Source organism: Galeopterus variegatus, unplaced genomic scaffold, assembly GCF_000696425.1.
Source record: "Galeopterus variegatus unplaced genomic scaffold, G_variegatus-3.0.2 Scaffold2, whole genome shotgun sequence".
In the NCBI taxonomy this organism is placed as follows: domain Eukaryota; kingdom Metazoa; phylum Chordata; class Mammalia; order Dermoptera; family Cynocephalidae; genus Galeopterus; species Galeopterus variegatus.
Genome location: NW_007726113.1, coordinates 1,418,480 through 1,441,781, shown reverse-complemented (window position 1 = coordinate 1,441,781; position 23,302 = coordinate 1,418,480). Strand labels below are relative to the sequence as shown.

At 34.9% G+C, this 23,302-nt stretch overlaps 1 protein-coding gene across 7 annotated transcripts in view; it reads left to right on the top strand.

Annotated features, from left to right (window-relative positions):
- The window catches only part of ANK2 (ankyrin 2, neuronal), a 275,712-nt gene that overhangs the window by 143,326 nt on the left and 109,084 nt on the right, over positions 1 to 23,302 (top strand). For all 7 annotated transcript variants that reach the window (XM_008566520.1, XM_008566662.1, XM_008566450.1 and 4 more), the window contains exons 9-14: positions 1,185 to 1,283; positions 8,423 to 8,521; positions 13,630 to 13,827; positions 15,848 to 15,946; positions 16,106 to 16,204; positions 21,249 to 21,347. In XM_008566520.1, the coding sequence (XP_008564742.1) occupies positions 1,185 to 1,283; positions 8,423 to 8,521; positions 13,630 to 13,827; positions 15,848 to 15,946; positions 16,106 to 16,204; positions 21,249 to 21,347 (693 nt within the window). The remainder of the gene's footprint in view (positions 1 to 1,184; positions 1,284 to 8,422; positions 8,522 to 13,629; positions 13,828 to 15,847; positions 15,947 to 16,105; positions 16,205 to 21,248; positions 21,348 to 23,302) is intronic.

Genomic DNA, 23,302 nt, shown 5'->3' with positions numbered 1-23,302 from the left:
GGAAAAAAAAAAAAAAAAAAAAAAAAAAAAAAGAAAGTAAGAAATGAGCTCAGCTTTTTAAAGGTTTTATTTCTTTTTCCTTGCCTGAAGCTATGCTAGAGATACTATATTTTCCATTTTTTTCCTTCAAATCACAGGAAGTCATCATGACCCAACAAGTGAAAAATAAGAATGTTGTAAATTCAGATGAACACAAATCATTTCTAATAGCTAAGGCAGGTATTAATTCTGCTGTTAGTATGCTACTTAAAGATCATTCCGTGAATCATGAAAGAGCAGCTTCAAACAAAAAAAATTAAACTGTTAAAATGTCAAATACGAAATATGTAAGTAGTGTGTTATACAGTGATTATAGGGCACACAAATTGACAGGGATTTTTTTAATGAATTAAGAATTTGCTTATATGAAAAGTCTTGCTAAAATATGTAAAAAGATATCACATTGTTATATGTTTAAAGGTATGCTTTTATTGGAAAGAATTCACTTACATGATAATTATAAAACTCAATTTACTTAGTATGAACCAGTTAACAAGATATTTGAATATTAAAAAAAATTATGGCACCAAAAAACCAGGTGCATATTCTTACCATAATGATGACATGATAGCCAATAAAATACATAAATATAATTCGTATGTATAGTGTATTTGTTCTTAGAATTCTTCTACACCGAAACAATGTTGTGATATTTTCAAGTTGTTTTTCTTACTGAATTATTCTGAAGATGTTTTTAAGAATCATTTTTCCATTGGGCATTAATAGGTATATTTGTATTCTATTTTTAAGCATGGGAAACTTTATGATCCTGTACTCTTTAAGTGCATGGGTGTTATAGAAATAAAGACTTTACCCTAGGCATCTGTCAGGTAAAATTGGAATTTTTGTTTCTCCTATGCAAAAGTTCTCCCTTTGTCTCTTGATTTTATAATGTGTACATTCAATACATATATTGCAGTTATTGACTTAGTTATGCAGTTTCATTCCATTTTTCCTTCTCTAACTAGAGTGCTTTGTGGTTTGTGTGCTTCTTTGTTCCTTAAAAATCAAAGACATTGAAATGTAGAAACTGTGGATCGAATTACCACATAGGTCACAACCTCCTTCGTGCCTGGTAACACAAAATCATCGCCATTATGCCCTGTCATACTCAACATGCTCTTGTTTGGTCTTTCCTGGTGTAGAACGGAATCACTCCTCTTCATGTGGCTTCCAAAAGGGGAAACACAAACATGGTGAAGCTCTTACTGGATCGAGGCGGTCAGATCGATGCCAAAACTAGGGTGAGTGTCTCCGTTCTTTCAATTTCCTACCGTTATTATTTCTTTGAATTCTCTTAGCAGGCACCTTAAAACACCAGTCCATAAATATAGGCCATGTGTTTTCAAGGAAATTGCTTTCTTGGACTTGATTTAAATCTCATACAGTATTAAAAATTTTCACATTACAAAGTGAAATTAATATTTGCTCATAAGCGCCCAGAGAAACAAAATGCTAGCCCCTCAATAAGACAGTATTTCAAATCTTTGCTTTGCTTATTGATTTTCTGGAAACAAAGATCAAAGATTGGGCTTACACATCTCTCTTTTGGGTAGTTATAAGTATCAAGAACCCAAACTCATTAGCATACATTAAGATTTGAGAGTGTGGCTTTTACATAAAATGTTTTAATAGATGTTGAAAATCTTTTTCTTCTAACTATTCAATTCGTATGTCATTTTTCTTAAGTGGTTATGCTATAAAGACCTGAGCAGGAGATTTGCTATTATTCATATGGAAATAAAAGTATACACTTAGTATTTTGTATCTTTACTTATGTCATCTTGGTAGAAGGGGTGCCCTTCATTTATTTCAAACTTGTTAAGTAAAATATCATTTTGAGTTTTTAATGCACACCGAAAAAATAGATAATTAGATAGGCAGTAGGGCACAATTGTTAAAAGTGCAAATTCTGGGCCGGCCCGGTGGCGCACTGGATAGTGCGCCGCTTGGGAAGTGCGGCGGCGCTCCCGCCCGAGGGTTCGGATCCCACATACAGACTGGTTGCCGCTCACTGGCTGAGCGAGACGCGGGAGCAGCACCGAGGGTTGCAGTCCCGTTGCCGGTCCCGGTCCGGTACGGGGGCAACACTGAGGGTTGCGATCCGTTGCCGGACACGGAAAAAGACAAAAGACAAAAAAAAAAAAAGTGCAAATTCTGAAGACAAACTGCCTGTTTCAAGTCCTCTTTCTACCATTTACTAAGCTATATGATATTGGCAGTTTTCTTACCTTCTCTGAACTTAGGCTAATAATAGTACCTACCTCATAAGGTTGTGTGAGCATTAACTCGTAGCTATTTTATTTACTTTTTTTTTTTTAAAAAGTGGAGTGGGTAAATTACATAGCTACTCATAATTTTTTCTGATTTTACTGACATTATATGCAGTTATTTTCTTATAACTAGTACTTCAATATTAGGTCTCTGGAGTAGATTATGTTAATCACAGACTTTAGCCAAACTTTAAACATTCCTGTAATACAAAAATGTTGAAATATGTGGTGTGAAAAGTCTATGGAAGATGGTAGAATATGTCCCTTGTGGTATTTTATCTTCACTTTGTTTTATTCTGGGACTTCATGTTCTCATCGTCCAAGCAATAAGGATTAAATCTAGTTCCCTAGCAAATCTTGAGGCTAGCAAATGTTTTTGTTTAATAAAGGTTATCATCTTTAAGCTTCTAGAATCTACACCAGTCCCAGACTATAAATTTTGGTTTTAATGACATCAGGAAACCTTGCTTCTTAAAATGTCATTTATCTAAGACATTTGGTCCAGAGTGGCTGTGTCACATCGTGTAGGAGTTTTGGAGTGGTTTGCATTATCAAGATCTTTGTTGTGGTCTCCAGTGTCTTTGAATCAGAGTTTTACATGATTTCTACCCTTTGCTTTGTTGGCATTCCTTTTTTTTTTAACAATGCTGTGGGTATGCAGAATTTGGAACAGTATGCACAATGCTGCATGCTTTGCTTACTCGTTCTTTATAGTTAAAGGAAAGAGTTTCTGCATATTACTACGTTACTAATGTAACCACCATAATGTTGCATTACTAACATACGTTACTAACATAAATTTCTCCCTTTATACTGACCTGTTTGTTTCTATTGAAATTCTCTAGTAATGGAGATTAACAAAGGAAAGACAGCACTTTGCAAATGCAAAAATTTTTTATCTTCACTAATGTCTTAGGGATGCACATTGCTTTTATTAAAGATTTTCCGAAGTATTTATTCATTACTGAGGCAGTTGATTTTGTTCTTTATTGATCATCTCAATATTTACTTAGTTCTTTAAAAGATGCTCTAAATTGCATGGCTCACATATATTTGTATATACAATTAAGTCTAACTCCAAATAGGCAGTATATTTTCATAAAAAGAGTACTAATAAATGGAGAGAAATGGATTCTTATGCTAGTTCTGTCATTAGCTAATTGTCCTTGAGCAAGTTACCAGTCAGATGTAAGCCTTGGTTTCTTGTTCTATGAATGGAATATTTGGACCATATTTCATTCAAGGTAGCCTTTAGATACAGCAAATAAATTGAATTTTATTCAAGGATATTCAAGGATTTAAAAAGAGAAAATAGATTTTCCAGTTGTGTACATTGTGAAGACATTGCATTCATTTATTCCTTAAACAAATAGTTATTGAGTTCCTGCTTAGTGCCATGAACCCTGAACAGTTAACAAAAGAGACGAGGTCTCTGGACTCACAGGGATGCAAGTCAGCAGTACCAAAGGAATTAGGTTAGCAGTGTGCTGGTAAGTATATTAATCAAAAGTTCTAAAAAAAAAAATGCCTTTATTTGTAACCTTTGCCTTTGCTGATTTACGTACTGTGAATACTTCCATCATGATCAACTTAGAGCATACAACATGGTATCACTACGTGCAGAATTGGGAAGAGATGTACAAAAATTGGCCCTCACTAGTTTGTACCAGCTGGCTCCAACACACCCAGGATTAGGTACAATACTGAATGGTAACACTGAGTTTTTTACCCCGTAAGTTAAAAATACTTGGTCATCTGTTAAGTAGTAGGATTTCTTTCTATTCTGGCTATAGGTAAAAGAACTATATCCTTCTTACCAAAGGCAAAATCGAGTAGGAGGTAAATACTGAAATGAAGGACTGTGGTTTGGAATTGGGAGGCCAGTTCTGGAATGGTAATATTTGATTTCTAAAGCAAAGGAATATAGTTTGCTTTTTTTTTTTTGCCCTTTAGGAACTGACTTTTTAAAATACATTTAAAAATAGAAAAATGTTTAATTTGTTTTTGTCTACCTTTTTGCATAATATAATAGAACAACTATATATAGAATTTTTAAAATAAGTATTATTATTTCATTTTTTTGTCATAGAATTCTCAATTTCTGCTAGCAAATTAATAACAAATATTATGAATTTAGTATATTCTGTTAAGAATTTTTCCTTGATCTTCTCATTATTGTTCTCATTTATAAGGTTTTCATTTTCTGGAGAAAAACAAGATCTGTAGAAGTTCTGGGTAACTGAAAAACAAATCTTATTCTCAGTGTCTTCCCCACTTTCACTACCATTTTGGCAGTCGTTGAAATGTTTTGCATATTGTGGGCGTTCTCGTCACTGACTAGAATCTAGTGTGAAACTCTGAGACATTTTCACCAGACCCCTTTGCTGGTATCTGAGAAACCTCATTTTAATGGTAAAACATAAATTTTATAGCTAGTTAAAATGAAATTGTTAATTCAGACTTTATTAACAGCATTACTCTTTTTTTGTTTTTAAACTTATTCATTATTTAAGTGTGGAGATACCCCCTGTAAGGATTATGTTTAAAATATTGAAATACATATTTTAATGTAAACAATAAAAGTATGCAAACAACATTAAAGGATGATGAACAAAAAACAAAACATCAGAAAAAAGGATTATTCTTGCCACTTACTATTAGATATAATAAAGTAATAACAATAATGGCTACCAATCGCCATGTGCATATAATATTCTAGGCACCCTGCTAAGTACTCTATAAATATTATCTTATTTCATTTTCCTAACAACTTAGGAAGTGTGTATTATTTTCTTATTGAGAAAATATAGAGGTCTTCATTTGAGAAATGAGACTACCAAAGGGAAAAATACGTTTCAGCGGAGTTAGGTAACTTGGCCTAGGACACACAGTTTAGTAATTAGCAGAGACTTCACATGCGCAGACTTCAGGATACATTACTGGAAGAACAACCTAAGAAGAGTGGGAGGAAAGGAAAAGATAAGGAAAGAAATGGTTGTAAGAAGCTCATGCTGTGGGTTACCAGCTAGATAAATGGTGTCCCTCTAATGTTGATTGATCAACATTAAATCAGTGTTTTGAATTATCTCCATCATAGTGGATGGCACATAAGTGTGGATGAACTGATTCTAGTGAAGAAAAAAAGAGAACAACAACAATAACAAAAACATAACCTTCAAACACAGGCTTAAGAATTTCAGTGAAAGGTCCTGGAATAAAAAACCTTGACAAGAATTTTTTTTTGGCATTAACTTGACACCGTACTTAGTAGAAAATATTCAAAATCTAGTCAGATTGAGCCTCTTGGCAACTTGAATTTGATATCATCATTCACACATCTTTTACAAGGGCGGACACATTGCATTATTAAATGTAAGATTTAGAATCTATTTAATCCTTATCGTTCCCTGATGTTCTTGTTGTATTAAATATTCTCTGTAATGTTCCTATTGTTACTCTGTGAGTGTTTTGGAGACTTCAACATGATTACACAATGAATATTTCATGTAGTTCGTAGAAAATGATACTCTACGTTTTCAAAGAATGATGTAAGGCAGCAGCCCCTCCCTCATCTTTCAAACGAGGCTGTAAGTTAAATAGGGTAAGAAAAAGCACCCCCCTTTTATATATCATGAAGCTAAGACTTAGAGAGAGATTCACCCATCATGGCTGATCTGAGATTCATCCCAAGGCTCTGTGACTTCAGAGTTCACATGCTGAACCATTGCATATAGTGCTTCTATTCACTATGAGGGATTTCTCAAACTCTAGATCTTGACGAAGTCCCCACTAGGAATATGTTTGAGCCATCACACTATATCTAATTGTTGTATAATTTATATAGCAATGAATGCTCTGTAGTTCTACCACATGGTACTATTATCAAGACTTGAAAGCATAATTATTTTCATCGTTTTGCTGGCTCTGTTTCTTTTTTAGGCTATTATCTGGCAAACTTTAAAATAACTGGCATCCCGACTGCTGTAGTTATATGCATACTTTTTTTCTGGAAAGGCGGTTTTTTCATGCTAATTCTCAGATATCAAAACTGCAAGGTCTGTTTTGGTTATTTGATATCTTAATACTAGCTAAATAGATTTAATAAAGCAAAGAATCATTATCCACTAAGGTCCTAGCCAAGAACAGATGGCACACTCAAATTTGATAATTTGATTAGAGATTATTAAAGGTTCTATTTATAATATTGTGGGTAGACTACAGGGAAGGCACAAGGGAGAGTGCAGTATCCCAGGGACTAGTAATAGCAGGGCTCATTACTAACCTAGACCTGAAAGGTGAGAAGTAGAAGAGGTTCCCAAAACTTCAAAGAAGAGAATTGTGTGGAAAGGCTGCTTTGGCAGGTATATAACCTTCAGTAAAGAAATACAGCCAGATTTAGAAGATTCCTCAGAGAGTCCTTTCCATGTCATGCTGCGATTCCCATTGGCCAAACCCAACCAGAAGCCAGAAGGCAAGATAGCACCCCGACGCTCCCTACAGTGGTCAGTCTGTTGGGACACACAGCAGAGTGGAGAACGGTAGAACACGCGTCTGGAGAGACAAATGGAAGATATCTAGCATAGAAATCCTGGAATGTTGGACCAGAAAGAGTGTTGTAATCCAGAGGAATTATTTTTATCAGGAGGAAAACATAACGTGGAAAGATGGTCTTGGAAGCAGAGACACAAAAGATAGGCCGTTAGAGTTCTAGATAAACCAGAAGCTTCTTCAATCTTCTTAACTGCTCACTGTCCTTCATTTTCTCTGATTGCTACCCACCTTCTCTGCCTCTTTCAAATTATTTTTTTTCCTTAAGCCATAAGTCATCAGGTAATTTACGTATTCAGGTTTTTATTTTCTCTCTCACATCTTGCCCATTGTTTCTTACATTTTGTCAAATATTCACCTTTTCCACCCATTCTTCTTTCTTGGCCATGCCACCTGCTGTGGATTAAATGGGTCCCCCAAAAGTTCATGTATTGGAAACTTGACCCCCATTGTAACAGTGTTAAGAGGGTGGAAAATCCAATTATGGTATTTGAAAGGTGAGGCCTTTGAGAGGTGATTGGATCATGAAGATTAATCCATTCATGCAGTAGTGAGTTATTATGGGCATGTTTCTGACAGCTTTGTAAGGTGAGAAAGTGAGAAGGTTAGCTCTCCTGCTCAGGCCATTCTCTCACCATGTGACACTCTGCATTGCTGTAAAGAGCTACCACCAAAAAGACCCTCACCAAATTTGTTCTCCAGACCTTGGACTTCCTAGTCTCCAAATTGCAAGAAATAAATTTTATTTCTTAATAAATAAGTTTCAGGCATTCCGTTATAAGCCACAGAAATAGGTTAGTACACCACCCTAAAAAGAAATAAAATACAAACGAGAGAGGTCATTTGTGAATTGCTCAGGAATCAGAAGCTACCCCAGAAGTCTTAAGGCCAGAAAGCTTTATAAATAATATAACATACAGTTGTGCCATATTTTATTTGACACAGGTATAATTCTATTTGTTAATAAATTCATCTTTGGGAAACTATGTAATTTATAAAATGTTGAAATATATGTGTGGAAATCTTTAAATGAATCTGAACAAACCACCCATCCCTTTTACGAGCATCAGGGAGCATTTCAGGAGAATTTATGAAGATAATAACAATTCAAGAGAGAACATCGAAGGACAAATTAGACTAAGAAGAATGTTTAGGTAAAAGTTGTGTTAGAACAACCAAAATGAAAAATGTATAACCTAATATAATCCCTGGCTGTGGTTCCAGGGGAGTAGGGCTTTAAAGTTCAACAAATGCAGCGTACTCTGCTCTTCTGTCTTCTTGAAAACAAACGCTTGACCAGAAGCCAGTTTCATCCCATTGAACCTCCACATGTGGGATCTCTCTCACTCTTCCCTGTCTGTTTTGTTTCTCTTTTCTCCTCTTGCTCTCTGTCAAGATCTCTTTCTGTCTTGTTTTCTCTTTCACTAGGTCTCCTTTTCTGCCATTTAACTAATTGCAATTCTGTTACTGATCTACTGAGTCATCAGGAGTGAAAATAGATGCAATCTCGCTTTTTTAAAAAAAGAGTGAGATCGGGGTTGATTCTTTCATTCTTTCTGCAGGATGGGTTGACACCACTTCATTGTGCTGCACGAAGTGGTCATGACCAAGTGGTGGAACTTCTGTTGGAACGGGGTGCTCCTTTACTGGCAAGGACTAAGGTGAGTCATTATAGGTAAGATGGATATCCAAAGGACCCTTTAAGCTACTTTTTGGTAATCTCTGTTCTTCTTGGAACCAAAGCATCAGTCAAGCATTTTATAGTTACTCCATATTTGTGTGTTAGGGATAATAACATATATCAAAGTGTTTTAAAATTATTAAAATTAACTAATAAATGCATTAAAATGCATTCAATATATACCTTCAAGTTCTTTCTATATTTTTGCCTGCTATTCTTACTGCAGATGGAATTTTCAATATATCTGTATTACATGTAAATGAAAATACTATGTATAAACGAGAATATTTCTTACATTCTGAGTGAGTCTAGATTTTTATGATTTTCTGAGAGGACTATAAAATACATATAACATTGTCTTTTAAGCAGCATGATTAGCAATATAAGATGAATCCTTTAGTTCATCCAATCTTTATCTCTTAGGTAATACTAGTAAAAATAATCACTCAACAGTAGTGTTGATTCATTATCTTTGGGAAGTAGAGGTGGTATAGAAAGCATAAGTTATGATAGGCCGCCTGCCGAAAACCATTAAACAGGCATGTTGTTCTTTATGACATAGTACATCTAGCATTTTTTGTCTCATTTCATCAATATGCTCAACCATGGAGAAAACCCTTTTTCCATGTAAATAGGAACCACATGGTGAGTTGGTTTGTTGAGGATTTTTCATTATCAAATGTACTTTAAAGCTTTATTATTGTATAGTTCCCCATTATCTAGCTATACTTTAGGTTATTGTGAGAAACAAATTGAAGATAACCACACAGATGTATTTAATGTGATGTGCAACAACCCTTGGATCCTTAAATATAACACAAATTTAGACAAAAGAGACTCCTTACATTTTCTCTCTATTCCATTCCTACCTCCCACTTCCAAAACAGGGTTGGTGTCAACTGATGCTATTACTAGGGCAAGTCAAAGAAACTAAGGCAGCCAACACAAGCAAATATTTTTCAATTTATATTGTTTTAATTGAATATTTAATTGAAATCATTTGGAGCAAAAACTGGCCAACACACTTAAAATATGAATAGTGAACTCAGTCTTTAAAGATGTGCCCCACAGGCATGAAAGGATGGCTTCAAATCAGAAATGTAGGAAGAGGAGAAATAAATCATCTGCATTGTTTTCATTTTCCTACTTATATTGTGAATGTTGTACAGATTTGTTTTTCAAATGCAATGCTGTGAGCTAGGTAACGCAGAGATAATTATAGGAAGTAACAAAGTTTCAGACCATTCATGTTACAATCAATAAAAAAACCTATACCCAGTTGAGGATAGTCAAATATGCTTGTCCACGAACCATAAGATAATCCTGTCTACAGAGTTTGCCTGTAATTGTCATATCACTAATGAAGATCGTGGGTTACTTGGATGGAATTTTTTAAATGGCCTTCTTATAAAAACAAATATTCAGATGTAAGGGTTCAGCATAAAGTGTCTGTGGCTGCATGATTATATTCATTCATTTATTCATGCATCCAACTCTCATACATAGAATGGTTACAATGTGCCAGGCAGTGTTCTGGTCACTAAGGGACTATCAAGAGGAATAATACATAATCTATACCTTCAAGAAGCTCATAAGTTAGTGAGCAAGATAGACAAGGAGATAATTATAAAAAGTAGAGCTATGTGCAGGGTAAGGAACGAGGAGAAGATGAACTAATCAGGTTGGAGTTAGACGATGCCACTTGCCCGGAGTGGAATAGGCACCTCATGCCAGACTATTCTCCCTCCCCTGCATAAAAACTCCCAGTTTTGAATTACCCATTATTCATCTGTCTAGGTGTCACTCCCCCTCATTGTTTGAAAATTCTAGCTCTCAGCAAACCATGACTCTTCACCACCACCCCTCTTCTAAACCTTGGTGACTTGAATGATCTTGGCAAGAACAGTAGGTGATTCTTCTAGCTGGCCTCTCAGTGTGGTAAACCCTCTACAACTTCAGTATCTAACCTCCTGCTGTCCAACGACCCCCTTCTATGTTTCAGTTCACTCTGGAACCCCAATTTCAGAAATTATTTTATTCTGCTGGTTGTAGTTTCACTGTCCCTCATTCACCCTATGCCCTCACCTCTGCCCAGTGTAAATTTCACAGTCATTCATATCACTCCCATACAGATGCGTACTCACTGCCTGCACTTGCATTGCACTCTGATTAAATCCAACTCACATTCATGCACCTGAATGTGGCTACACCACAGTGTGGCCCACCACACTGACTGGGCTCACTTCAAATTCATGATCACTAACCTCAAGTCACCTGTAATGCGCCTGACAATCACACTGTGTTTCTCAAGTCTGTTCCCTCTTGCTCCCTGCTACCTGACTATTCTATACTTATTCTTTAAACTTCTTAGACTTCTTCCCTTGTCTTTACTTTGCACAACAGTGAGAAAATTGAGGCAATCAGAAGAGACTTTCCAAAGACTCCCACTTCCTATCTGTCCAATTTCATGAATCAGAGCCGTGTAGTCTATGTTCTCTCCTATTACCGTCTTCTGGCACCATTGCCTACTCCTTCCTTCTCAGAAACATTTTCCTTATTTGCTTTCTGGGACATCATATTCTTCTGGCTTTTCTTCTGTTTTTCTAGCTCCCATCTCTCAGTCTTCTTTACTAGTTCCTTCTCACCTCTCGGGTCTCTGAATGTCAGAATTTCCACAGCTCAGTCTTTGTGTCCTTTCCCTGTCCTATTTGTACTCACTCGTTATGAAATCTCATGCAGTTCTGTCTTTAAATAGAATTCCATATGTAGATGTCACCTCAGAATTTCTGCTTGGATGTCTACTGGGCATCTCAAATTCAGTAAGTTTGAAACTAAGGTCCTGATATTTTCTCCACCCCTAAACTTATTTCTCCTGTAGCCTTTTTAAGTCTCAATTAATGGCCATCCCATTCTTCTGGTTTCTCAGGCCAAATACCTCATGACATGCTGAATTGTTTTCTTAGTCTCCATATCCTGTCACAAATCCTGTTATCTCTTCCTTCAAAATATATTGCTACGTCAGCAGCTTCTCAATGATTTCATTGCTGTCACTCTGGTCCAGGTCACCATCAGCCCTTCTGGATAACTACAATGGCCCCTAATTGGCTTCCTGTCTTTTTTTCCTTATTCATTCAGTCTATTCTCTACACAGCAGCCAGAGTAATCCTGTTGCCCTGAACCTTCTAGCTGCATTCCACCTCTCTCTGGGTAAAAGTCAACCCCCTGCTCAGATCTGCAAAGTCTCTTACCTCTCCTTACACAGCCTCCTCATCCACTCACTTGAAGTCACATTCTCCTCCTTTCTGTTTATCCATATCGATCATGCCAGGTGTTGTCCCAACACAACGTGTTTGCACTTGCTTTTTCTCTTCCTCAAATGCTCTTCCCCCAAATTAATGGGAAGGACTTTCTTACTTTTATCATCTCTTTTATCAAAACTCACCTTCTCAGAGAGGCCATTTCTGGCCACTCTATCCAAAATTGCACTCATATATACCAATTCTTTTGGCCATTCTCTGCTTTAGTTTTCTCCCTAGGGTTGATGGCCTTCTACCATACTATATATTTTAATTCTTACTGTTTTTGGATTATATGTCTGTCTCCCACGCTAGAATGTAACCTTGATGAAGATGCATTTACTTTCTGTTGTGCTCCCTGCTTTATCCACAGGGCTTTTGTAGGCGCTCAGTAAATATGGGTAAAATGAACACAGGATTAAATGATGAATATTTTATTTTCCACATAACCTTCAAGTGGATAAAACAGCATCAGAGAATGATAAATTTCAGAGAAATCTGCAACACTTCAGTCCAAATATTGTCAAGGCCCGAATTTCTTCTGCACTTTGCTCTTGACATTATCTTCCCCCGATGTGTAAATACTTTCTCATCAGCTTTCTCCTCTTTTCTAAGTTCATTTTATGGACTGCTAAATATAAAAGCAAAACATCATGAATGAAGATTATTTCAAAAACAATAAAAAACATGTTAATAATTTTTAGGTCACATATGCTCTACCACCCACAAACTACCACAATTTTAACTTTTAAGATTTTAATGTATTTGCTTTCAGCTATCCCTCACTGTTGAAATCACCTCCCTCATCAAAAGTATTGGACTGTGGGCATTTTCTGGCATCTTATCCAGACACAATTTCTCCTTCTTTAAATGTAATGACTTGCAAACTAGATACTTGGCCAACATTTTTTTTCTTTTAGTTCCCTTATTTGCATTGGTTATTAAGAAAAGACAATAGTCTCTTTAATAGACAAATGTTTTTTCTAATTTGATTTATTGCCTAATTTTACATATTGTTTTCTGTATTTTTATTTATTTAGCTTTTGAAAATGAGGGTATTGCCTAGATTGATAATTAACAGTGTATCATCCTGCTATCTTGTGTTCCTGCTGTTGACGTTCTTCTAGAATTAAGGATAAAGCTGTTTGGGGCGGTATCAATGACAAATTTAAATTATACTCAAATTTAAAAGTTCTGAGGTCACTGGAACATGGTCCACATTTGCCTCACACTCTCTAGCCCTTAACTGCCCGCTCTCTCCAACTTCAAGTGTCATAACATTATAGGAAAATGAATCACGGAATTTCAGAATTGCATGGACCTAAGCAATAATCAAAGTTTTCTTACCCCCCGACTCACCACTTGCCTCTTCTTCACCCGCCTCCCTCTCTACTTACAAGTAAATAAATGCAGGGCAGAGAGATTAGTTGGATGTAGACTGCTGTGTATAGAATTGGATACAAATAATGTAAGCATCAGCTATCACTTATTTTTATATCTCTAATATTGCCCTAATGATTGTAAAAGCAGGGTGAATTTCAGCACATACTATGTATTCATTTACAAAAGACATACTAATTTGTGCTTTTGCCTAAGAATAGCTTAATTATGCAATTAAATGTTCTCTTAGCTTCCCTCTCCACTAGACACAATCTGCTATATATTCTGATGTCAAATGGAAATTATTTTTTCCCCTGCCATTAACTGAGATCAAAAATTGACTTTGCTATTTTTTGGAACCTGAGAGTAATGAAAAAACGTGGACCTGGTTTTGTTTTGTTTTGATGTGCAGAATGGGCTGTCTCCACTTCACATGGCTGCACAGGGGGACCACGTGGAATGTGTGAAGCACTTGTTACAGCACAAGGCGCCTGTTGATGATGTCACCCTAGACTACCTGACGGCCCTCCACGTTGCTGCACACTGTGGCCACTACCGTGTAACCAAACTCCTTCTGGACAAGAGAGCCAATCCAAACGCCAGAGCCCTGGTAAACCTGGCCCAGTCCTCATTAACTGAATACAGATTGAGACAAGCAAACCTACACTGACTGACCAGTGGTGCCTATACCAGCAATGCATGGTTACAGACAGTAGTTAATCCCTCTCAGTTTGTCATCCGCCACAAGCTGCCCACTTCATGCTTTCATAATTTGCTATTAGATGATGGTGAGCAAGGATAGATTTAAGACAACACCAAGGCAACATTTCTGAAACTAGCGAGTTGCAAGCAGATAGATATGAAACCTCGAGTGTTAAGTAATTTTAAATGGAAAATAAAAGTTGAAAAATAGGAAATTGTAAAATAAGCTCTAGATACCTCTGGAGGGAGTCAGAATACAAGTGTGAAAAAATTGAACTTTATCTCTTTGGGAGAAATAAAAGATTTTAAAATGGTAAATATATCTGACTGTTAGGTGGTATATGACATGATTACTCAAACATAGGCTAATACAAAAGTGATGCCTGAAGTATTGCTGCTTCAAGAAGCATTTTATATATACCATACTGGGAATTGCTCAAGAGAAATACTGCAAGAAGCTATCCCTAAAGCAGCTTCTGTGACTCCCAAGGTCTAATATTGAATAAATCTTTCTTGCTTCACTTATATTCTAACAATAATCACTGGAAGTGTTAGACATGCACTAATTTATGCCTCGTTTCCTAATTCTTAAACTAAAAGCGCATCTTTTTTCTATATGTTTACATTGTTTATTTCAGTTAAAATTCATCTTCAGACAATCAGTAATTAGTTGAGAGATTATCATTAGAATCATCAAATAGTAAATATTATTTTTATTATGAATTTTTCATTGGAATCAATTTATTAATAATTACCTAGGAAGCAAATATACTTTCAGGACAATGTGCAATTACATAAGGACACTCATTTTTTCATAAGGAGTTAAAAATGTTAATTTTCAGTTGCATAGTGGTCAATGAACTTATAACATATCACAATGTTTATAGCTCATAAACAGGAGAATGACTTAGTTATGTTTATCACTACATTGAGAAGAATAAGAATTCATTAGCTTAAGTAAGATCATATGTTTTCCTGAGACTGCTAGTGTATGAAAATATTGACTGGTCATCAGTCCACATCAGGACATGCAAAACTGCTCATTGGCAGAATAGACATAGCTCAGCACACGATCATTGTTCAAATAGAAAGATAAATATAATATATAATGAGTAAGGATGGGGCTAGTTAAGAAATTTTTACTTTCCCCAATTCCTGGACATTAACCTGACTTGAAAAATTAGAAAGTACCTTACAGATTTCCCACCCACATTCCTTTGCCCCTAAGAGGTATTTCTTCCTGTTATCCCCAAAATTCTTCATACTTCTCTTGAAAATATTGAGGAACTTAATAATCATTTATTTATAAAATAAAATTTATCTGATTGGCATATATGTTATAAGAACTTTTAATATAAAAATATAACTTTTGGATATAAATATTATCAACATAAATAATGATTTCTGCTCAGTTGAAACACCTCCTCTGGAAAGAAAATGGTACCAAAGCTGTAATATTTTAGAGAGGCAGTCATGTTCTTAGATTTTTGAAGTAAGATAGATGGACAATTCTTATGCTTTGAGAAACAATCCTGCATCAGAAAGATACATGCTTATCTTGAAAGCATCTTCAGGTCATTTCATAACCTGACCAATCAATATAACTTAAAACATCTTAGAACTTCTAAAATATAATTTCTCCTCTATTTTCTTTTTTCTTGAAAGAGTAAGGCCATGTATTTTTCTTCACTTTTACTTTCTCTTTAACCACACAAACAGGATTATATCCAAGTACACCACATACAAGCAAAATTCAGTGACCACAGGAACACACACTCACTTTTCTTCCCATTTCCAACACCTGCAGGGTTTGAAGACATGGTAACATTATGTGACAATGTAGCATTATTGCCTGCAATGTGCCAGCATGGAGTTGTGTGAGAATCATTTCTGCATGTTTTCAACTAACTTGATTGTCTTTTGCACAGAATGGTTTTACTCCACTGCACATTGCCTGCAAGAAAAACCGCATCAAAGTCATGGAACTGCTGGTGAAATATGGGGCTTCAATCCAAGCTATCACAGAGGTAGAAAAAATATTTCAGCTTATCACAAAACATTCCTTCTTACTCCTTCCTCCCCTTCCTTTCACCCTCTGTCCTCTTCGCTCAAGTTTTATCTATCTGAAGAAGCCCCAAAGCCTCACCGGTGCAGAGGAGTAAAACTGCTGTTGCTTTGTTTCGCAGTCTGGCCTCACACCAATACATGTGGCTGCCTTCATGGGCCACTTGAACATTGTCCTCCTTCTGCTGCAGAACGGAGCCTCTCCAGATGTCACTAACATTGTGAGTATGGCTTGGGTCAGAATAACCGCAGGGAGAGAGAGCGCGAGAGGAACGGAGCGTGGGTGTGTGTAGGTATATGTTTGTGTGTATGTTATCAAAGCAAGCAACCCAGCCTTGAGAAGAGCCCTTGTAATAACGTATTATTGAAATAATTGCCAGAACTTCACCAAAAAGAATCTCTATAGAGTAAGAAATGTTTTAGAAAATAAAATGTAAGCTGTGGAGTGAGATAGCTTAAGCGTGGATTGAGTATGCATCTTAAACGCATTTATAAAATCAAAATATATTTTAAAAAGTCTGAAAGTGAATAGATAATTGGTTGGAATAAAATATTCAGGGCTCACTGTAGCTGCTTGAGTGAATTGTATTCTAGGTTAAAATTGTATTCTAGGTTTAATTTTTGTTAAAATATCAAGTCAGTACCATAATCAACCTTGTCAAAAGATTAAACAGAAATAGACTAATATTAGGGACTTTTATGTGATATTAAATTCTCCCTACTTCAATTCATGGATTTTCCATTTTCTAACCTTACTTTGATTTTTAATTTTGATTTGATTTTGTTTGCTAGAATGGAGGCCTCTCTTACCTGAAATAGTTATGCCATGTATCCTGAAACGAATGTTGGTCTCCAGACAGCCTTCATTCTGCAAATGAATAGTGGATATCCCAGAATTCTTCTTCCTAATCTATTAGGATTTTTACTTCTAATTTCTTTATATTTCTCTCATTTTCTTGGATACTTTGGTCATTGTATCATGGCAAACCATCTAATGCAAATTTTCTCCTGAGCGAGAGAACTTCTCTGCACAAGGTGCAGTCATGTATTTGAAGCTCAAGAGGGGCCACCAGAATATTGAGATTTAAAAAAATATATATGCAACAGAAATAATTCTCCCCGAATAAATGTTAGTGCTTATTATCTCATTCCAGTTAAGTTGTGAAACACAATGTCCAATTTCACTTTTTATTTGTATTTCCTTTCACATTCTTGTATCTCTGTATTTTACATACTTTCTGTGCTGAAGTTTATGATGCCTGGGCAAAATCCACTGTGGAAATAAATTTATTTGATTTTAAGTATTATTTATTACTCTCTCCATATTATTCAACAACGCGAGCATAAAATCATTAAATGATTTGAAGTCTATATTTATAAGTTTCCCTAATTATAGCTTATTGGCCCTAAGGTAATAATATTATATGCTAATCTTTAATCCATTCAGCATAAGAAGAATTTCATAATGTGCCAATTAGAGTTTAATTTCTACGTACTTCTTAGAACTTAAAGAAATCATCTTTTTTTAAAAAGAGAAAACCACTATTCTTTGTTTTCATTGAGACCTGAGCAGACTTACATACAGGCCAGTAACTTTTAAGAAAAATACTCCGTGTACTTGCCCACCTTTTCCTTTCCCCTCCCTCTTTTTTCCACTTTTTAAAATTTGCCTTCCAGTGCCTACAGTATCACAGAAACAATAGTGATATTATGTCATGATATCATGTTATAATAATAACATACACAAATATGTTCTGTGGGGTGCTTGATTGCAATCCCCTAGGTTAATCTTTCTTAGGGGAGATTTTTGCAAAATCTTCAAAGAATAATAGACATAAAATGGAATTCTGCAGCCACTTTTAATTTGCTTCTTAACTGGACAATTCCAAATCTTTTAATGGATATAGAGTTACACTATGCTCCCCTCTGAAGAAAAAAAAAAATGCTACATAGGTATATGCAGATTTTCAAATAAAACATTAATTAAAACAATAAATTTTTTTGACATTTTTTCTGTTTCCTAAAGAATCCCAAATTTGGCAATTGCTGGATTAGACTTTAACTTCCAACTGTTGATCATTCTAAATTTCTCCACTTTGTTTTATCTGTTCATTTGTCCATTACATTCTTTTTCCCTCTAAGCCCCTCAAAACAAATATTTGAGAAGTATCTACCCATAAAATCCCCTTCGCACCATATTTCCTACTTATTTTCTGTTTTTATTTTTGTAAGATGTGTCCTTCAGAGAGCAGGTACCTATAGATAAATTTGCCAGATGAAATACAGGACTCCCAGTTAAGTTTGAATTTCAGATAAACAATGAATTTTTTTTTTTTTTTTAGTATAAGAATGTTCCATGAAATAGTTGAGACATACTAAAATAATTATTCACTGTCTGTCTGGAATTAGAAGTTAACTGGGCATCCTGTATTTTTATTTGCTAAATCTGGCAATCTTGCATTTAGAAGAATTTAACTTTGTCTAGCAACGGGATGCTTGTGAACTGGTGTATGCTCAGAACATAAGGATATAGCTACTGAATCCAAAACTCTTTGCAAGTTGATTAAGAGACTGTGTGAACACCGACTGCCTGCTTGCTGTGTCAGAGTTGGCTATTTCCTGACGCCAAAGTACCCTACCCTTGGAGCCTTTGTGTGTTGCCTGAAATCACGTTGCATTTTTGGATGCAATGCTTTCTGTTGTGCTTTAATGCTTTGCAACATGATGCGGCCAAAGTGGAAGTCAATGTAGCTGTCAGCAGAGTCAGTTTTAAATTGAGAAAAGGGGCATGACTTTTAGTGCCTGCTTTGGACATGAGCATATCCATTCTCTTGCCACACTTGCTTTTGTCTGAAAATTCACTCCAAGTATGAGTTGTTCCAAAACTCAATCACGTACAGATATTTTTACTGAAAAACTCCTTTTCCAGAAAGCTTATAAATGCACTTTGAAACTTAGAAGGCTGAACTGCAAGTTACAGTACATTCATAATCCAAAGTATTCATTGACAACCATGGGAGTAGAAAACCAAGCACTTTTAGGACTATTCTATCTAGAGTACAATTCAGGATATTAAAAAGTTTTCTTCTTATAACAAATAAATGGGTTCATGGTAAAGTTCATATTTTATATTATGTTTAAAAGTTTCCCCTAGTCCTTAAAGTTAATCAGCTTAAGATAAGGAAAACTAGGCTGTTGAATAAGATGGGGTACCTAATAATCAAGAAATGGAAGTCATTGATTAAAACAATAAACACTATCTTTCATTTTCTTTTATTTATACTTATGTATAAACAATGGTAATGTAAAAGGGTAAGGGCAATTTACAATAAAAATGATTACCCCTGAGTCATTTAATGAGAATTAAACAAGACCATTGCTGCAAAGTGGAGAGACCATGTGTGGGTGTATATATGTGTAACTTTTCTTTGGGAATATAAAGTTTAATATCTTAGATTTTATACCTAATGCATCAATTTCAAGTGTGTAAAAACTATAATGAATAACTTATTTTAAGTATAAAATAAGGGTTTGGAAATATTAAGACTAGTATTGGAAACATTTTTAGGTTTTGAAAATCCCTTTCAGGCTTGGCTTGTAAAATAAACATCTAAATTCATCACTGAGTAGGAACTCCTAGGGCCTCTTTGACTTAACTTTTTATAAGCAACTTTACTCTTGCCTTCATTTCTACCAAAAATAGTAAAATTGCTAACCTTTTATCAGACCTATAAATAAAGAGTTGAGGTTTTTTTTTTTAATAGTTAGAAGATCATAGCCTCATCTATTTAGAAACAAGTTATGCGTGAAATAGAAAACAAGTTGTAAAAACATAGTTGTCCAGAGAGGAAAGATCTTTCCATATATCTAATGTCTGAAGACAAATATTGGTATTCCAATAATATGTCATTTTGTAAAACAACTCCAGATACATTTACTTGAAGAAAGTCAAAATTTGTCATAAGAAAAGAAGGCCATTAGAGGACAAATGAGTCACCAATGAAGAAGAGAAAACTAAAGTAGAAAGCCAATTTAATGCTTCCACAATCAAATCATTTGACATGAATTTCTCATAACTTCAAAACAAATGGATCTCTGAATACTGGGGAAAATGAACTGTGTGCTACATACCAAACAAAAGTTCACATTAGAGTTTCTAGATTTAAGTGTTTGTTGTGCAGAGAATCAGAAGAAATTATTCACTGCGTTTGTTAGAAATATCCAATTACCATAACAAACTTTAAAATCAATTTAGTTTATTTGGCATGATTTGCTTCACTTGGTTGAAATCAGCCTTATTTTCTAAAATAGTTGTGGTGAATAAGTCTGTAATAATTTTTATTTCAATAACTTGTTCTAGCTGTAAAATTATTTGAATGACTGAAACTCTGACTTCTTTAGAACTATATGGTTTTAAAATATGCTGATTTTTAAAAACGTCTCTTAGAGGCAGTAATAATGACCTTTTCGATGTGAATATTCTCTTACATCTAATCCTCATCTTTTATGCTGCGCCTTAAGCCAATTTCCTGATAAGTTGTGTCATATTTTGGTGTGGCACAAAGACTTAAGGAATAATGGGATGCCCAGTGCAGCCTGTATCGTTAGATGACATTGTTAACAGTTACTTTACTCATCTCTCAGTAGCCCTCTCAAATAACTGTCTATAATTAAATATGTTCAATTAATCTTAAATAGGGGACCTCCTGGACAAATCAGATCTCTTGTATGAAAAGTCATTGTCTAGTCTTGAAACACAGAGATAAATCAGATGTAAAATAATGATTTTAGAAATAATTTTAAATTTTGAAAAGAAATGATTTATGTATGGTACAAGTAATGTGATTTTTTGCAATGCATTGACTTGACCTTTAGCACCTAAAGTTTCTCATTGAGATGGGATCAAGTTGTGATCACAAGACATTATAGACTTTAGGTTTGTAGGATAAAAGATAACTTCATCACCAAAACCAATCTAAGTTATGCTAGGTTGATTGTGAAGTTAAACCTCAAGGTATCCTGGATGTTTGGGTAAGTTCACTAGTTTGTCATGGACTGAAAACAATAAAGTAAACATTTGTTTTATCTTCATGAGGATGAAGAACTTACAAAACTATATTTTTCCAGACTCAATAATTATGCCTTTTTATAGATTTTTTAAATCCTTGGATATATTGCTGAATTTCACAAAAAGGGACATCTTTATTCTTTACCATCCACAGCAGTGGGTTTATTTATGACGTAACCATCTTTGTTTCCTGGCAGCGTGGGGAGACAGCACTGCACATGGCAGCCCGGGCAGGGCAGGTGGAAGTGGTCCGATGCCTCCTGAGAAACGGTGCCCTTGTCGACGCCAGAGCCAGGGTAGGTGCTGGTGCTCTGAAGTCCTTTTCTATGCATTGCATTAGTCCCATTTTTAAGAGAGGGTGTTATTCTTCATTTCCTTTATTTAGAAATGCCATGGACCGTAAATGAAAGCATCAATTCAGTAACAGTTCTTAGGCAAACAAGAAACACTATGTAAGTCAATATACACAATGAAAAATGCACCACAATTTCAGAAACATTAACATTTGAAAAAATGTTCAATTTAGCTTCTAAGAAATATGGCACTGACTAACATTTTAATAATTTTTTTAACCTAGGAAAGCACTTTCACAAATACCTCTTTATTTTCACAAATTTAAAAATTTTACCTGTTACATAGATGTTATGCATATTAAAATTCATCTCTTACCACTAAAGCCAATCACCTTTCTACAGTCATTTCTTACTAGTTACTTAAAAACAAATTGTACTCAAAATTTTAATGTTTTCCCTTCATCTCTTTCATTTTCCTCCTTTTTATAATGAGGTCTACTTTTCTTCTTACTCTGCCTTTACATATTTAGACATTCTACATTTTCACTATTCCAAAATAGAAGAGATTGCTTGATCAGATTTGTCCTGTATCTAATCACTTCCAGTGCTCTCACAGGTTGATTGTTCCTTCTTTTTTTTTTATTCTCATTTTTCAATAAATTCAGTAATTTCTATCAATGTACTGTATCTTTTATTTCCTTTTCTACTTTGTTCCATTACTTTTGCACTAGCATCATTGGGATTCTCATGGACTATTTAAACACTTTCTCTCTTCTTCAGTATTTGATACACCTAAGGCAGAACTCACTTCAGTTTTTTTTTGTGCCATCATGACTCCATTTTAGAAACAGTGAGGTATTAGAATGAAAGCATCTGGCTGGAGTCACAAATTTTAAGTGATTTCAGGCAAGTCACTTCACTTCCTGGTCTTTAACATTAAAATACGAGCATTGGACTCAGAAACTTCAACACTCATTTTCAGACTTTGTTAACATTGTCTGAGTCGGAGAATTCATTAGGCATTTTCTTGTAAAGGGTTCTTCATGCAGAATCCAGTGATACACGGACAACCTTGATATCACTCTTGTTTTAGTTTATATCTGCCTTCTATCTATTGTACATGTAGTGTAGTTTATGTTCTTTGGTAATCATCATTGGTACATGATATTCTTGTATATTTAGAGCTTTTGTTATTCAGCCACATTCTTCCCCTGCCATGGCATTTTTCTTGTTTCATTTTAAGGTTACCTGGCATTTGGTATTTTAAAAATATTTCTATGGCCAACCAATGCACTCTGAGTATCAAGAATTTCACTGTTTTTTTTTTTTTTTTTTACCAGAAATTGTGGTAATGTTTCTGGTAATTTTTTTTGTAATTCATGTTTAATAATAAAAGAGTTTCCCATTTCTCTTAAAATAAAACCCCTTAATGTTTTTCTGTTATTCAAATTTTATTTTACTTTTAATGGAACTTTACTCATTTTAATGTATCTCTGCCAATTTTCCTATAATGATTTAACGTATTATTATAGCCTTATACCTTTCTGCATGACATCTGAACCCCCTTCCTTAAAGCACCACTGGCTACAGACACTTTCCTTTGAAATACTGTATTTATTTTACATGCAGATTCCATCAGCTTTATTTTTTTATTTCTTTTTTAAAACTACGTTTAGTCTCATAATGTACATATGCAAATAAACATCTCTTAATTCTTTATTCCTCCTCATTTAATTATCAAATTTCTTATGTAATCTTGTGGATATTTTTTTTCTTTTCAGCTCTACCATCTATCCTAAAATGCAACTGAAATCCCTTCCATATAGCATCTTTCTATTGTGAACAGGAAAAATACCATAGCATTACAGAACAGTGCTACCCAAAGGTCAATATGCCTAAAAGCCACCTGCAGATCCTGTTAAAATGCAGATTGTCACTCAGTTTTGCATTTCTAATGA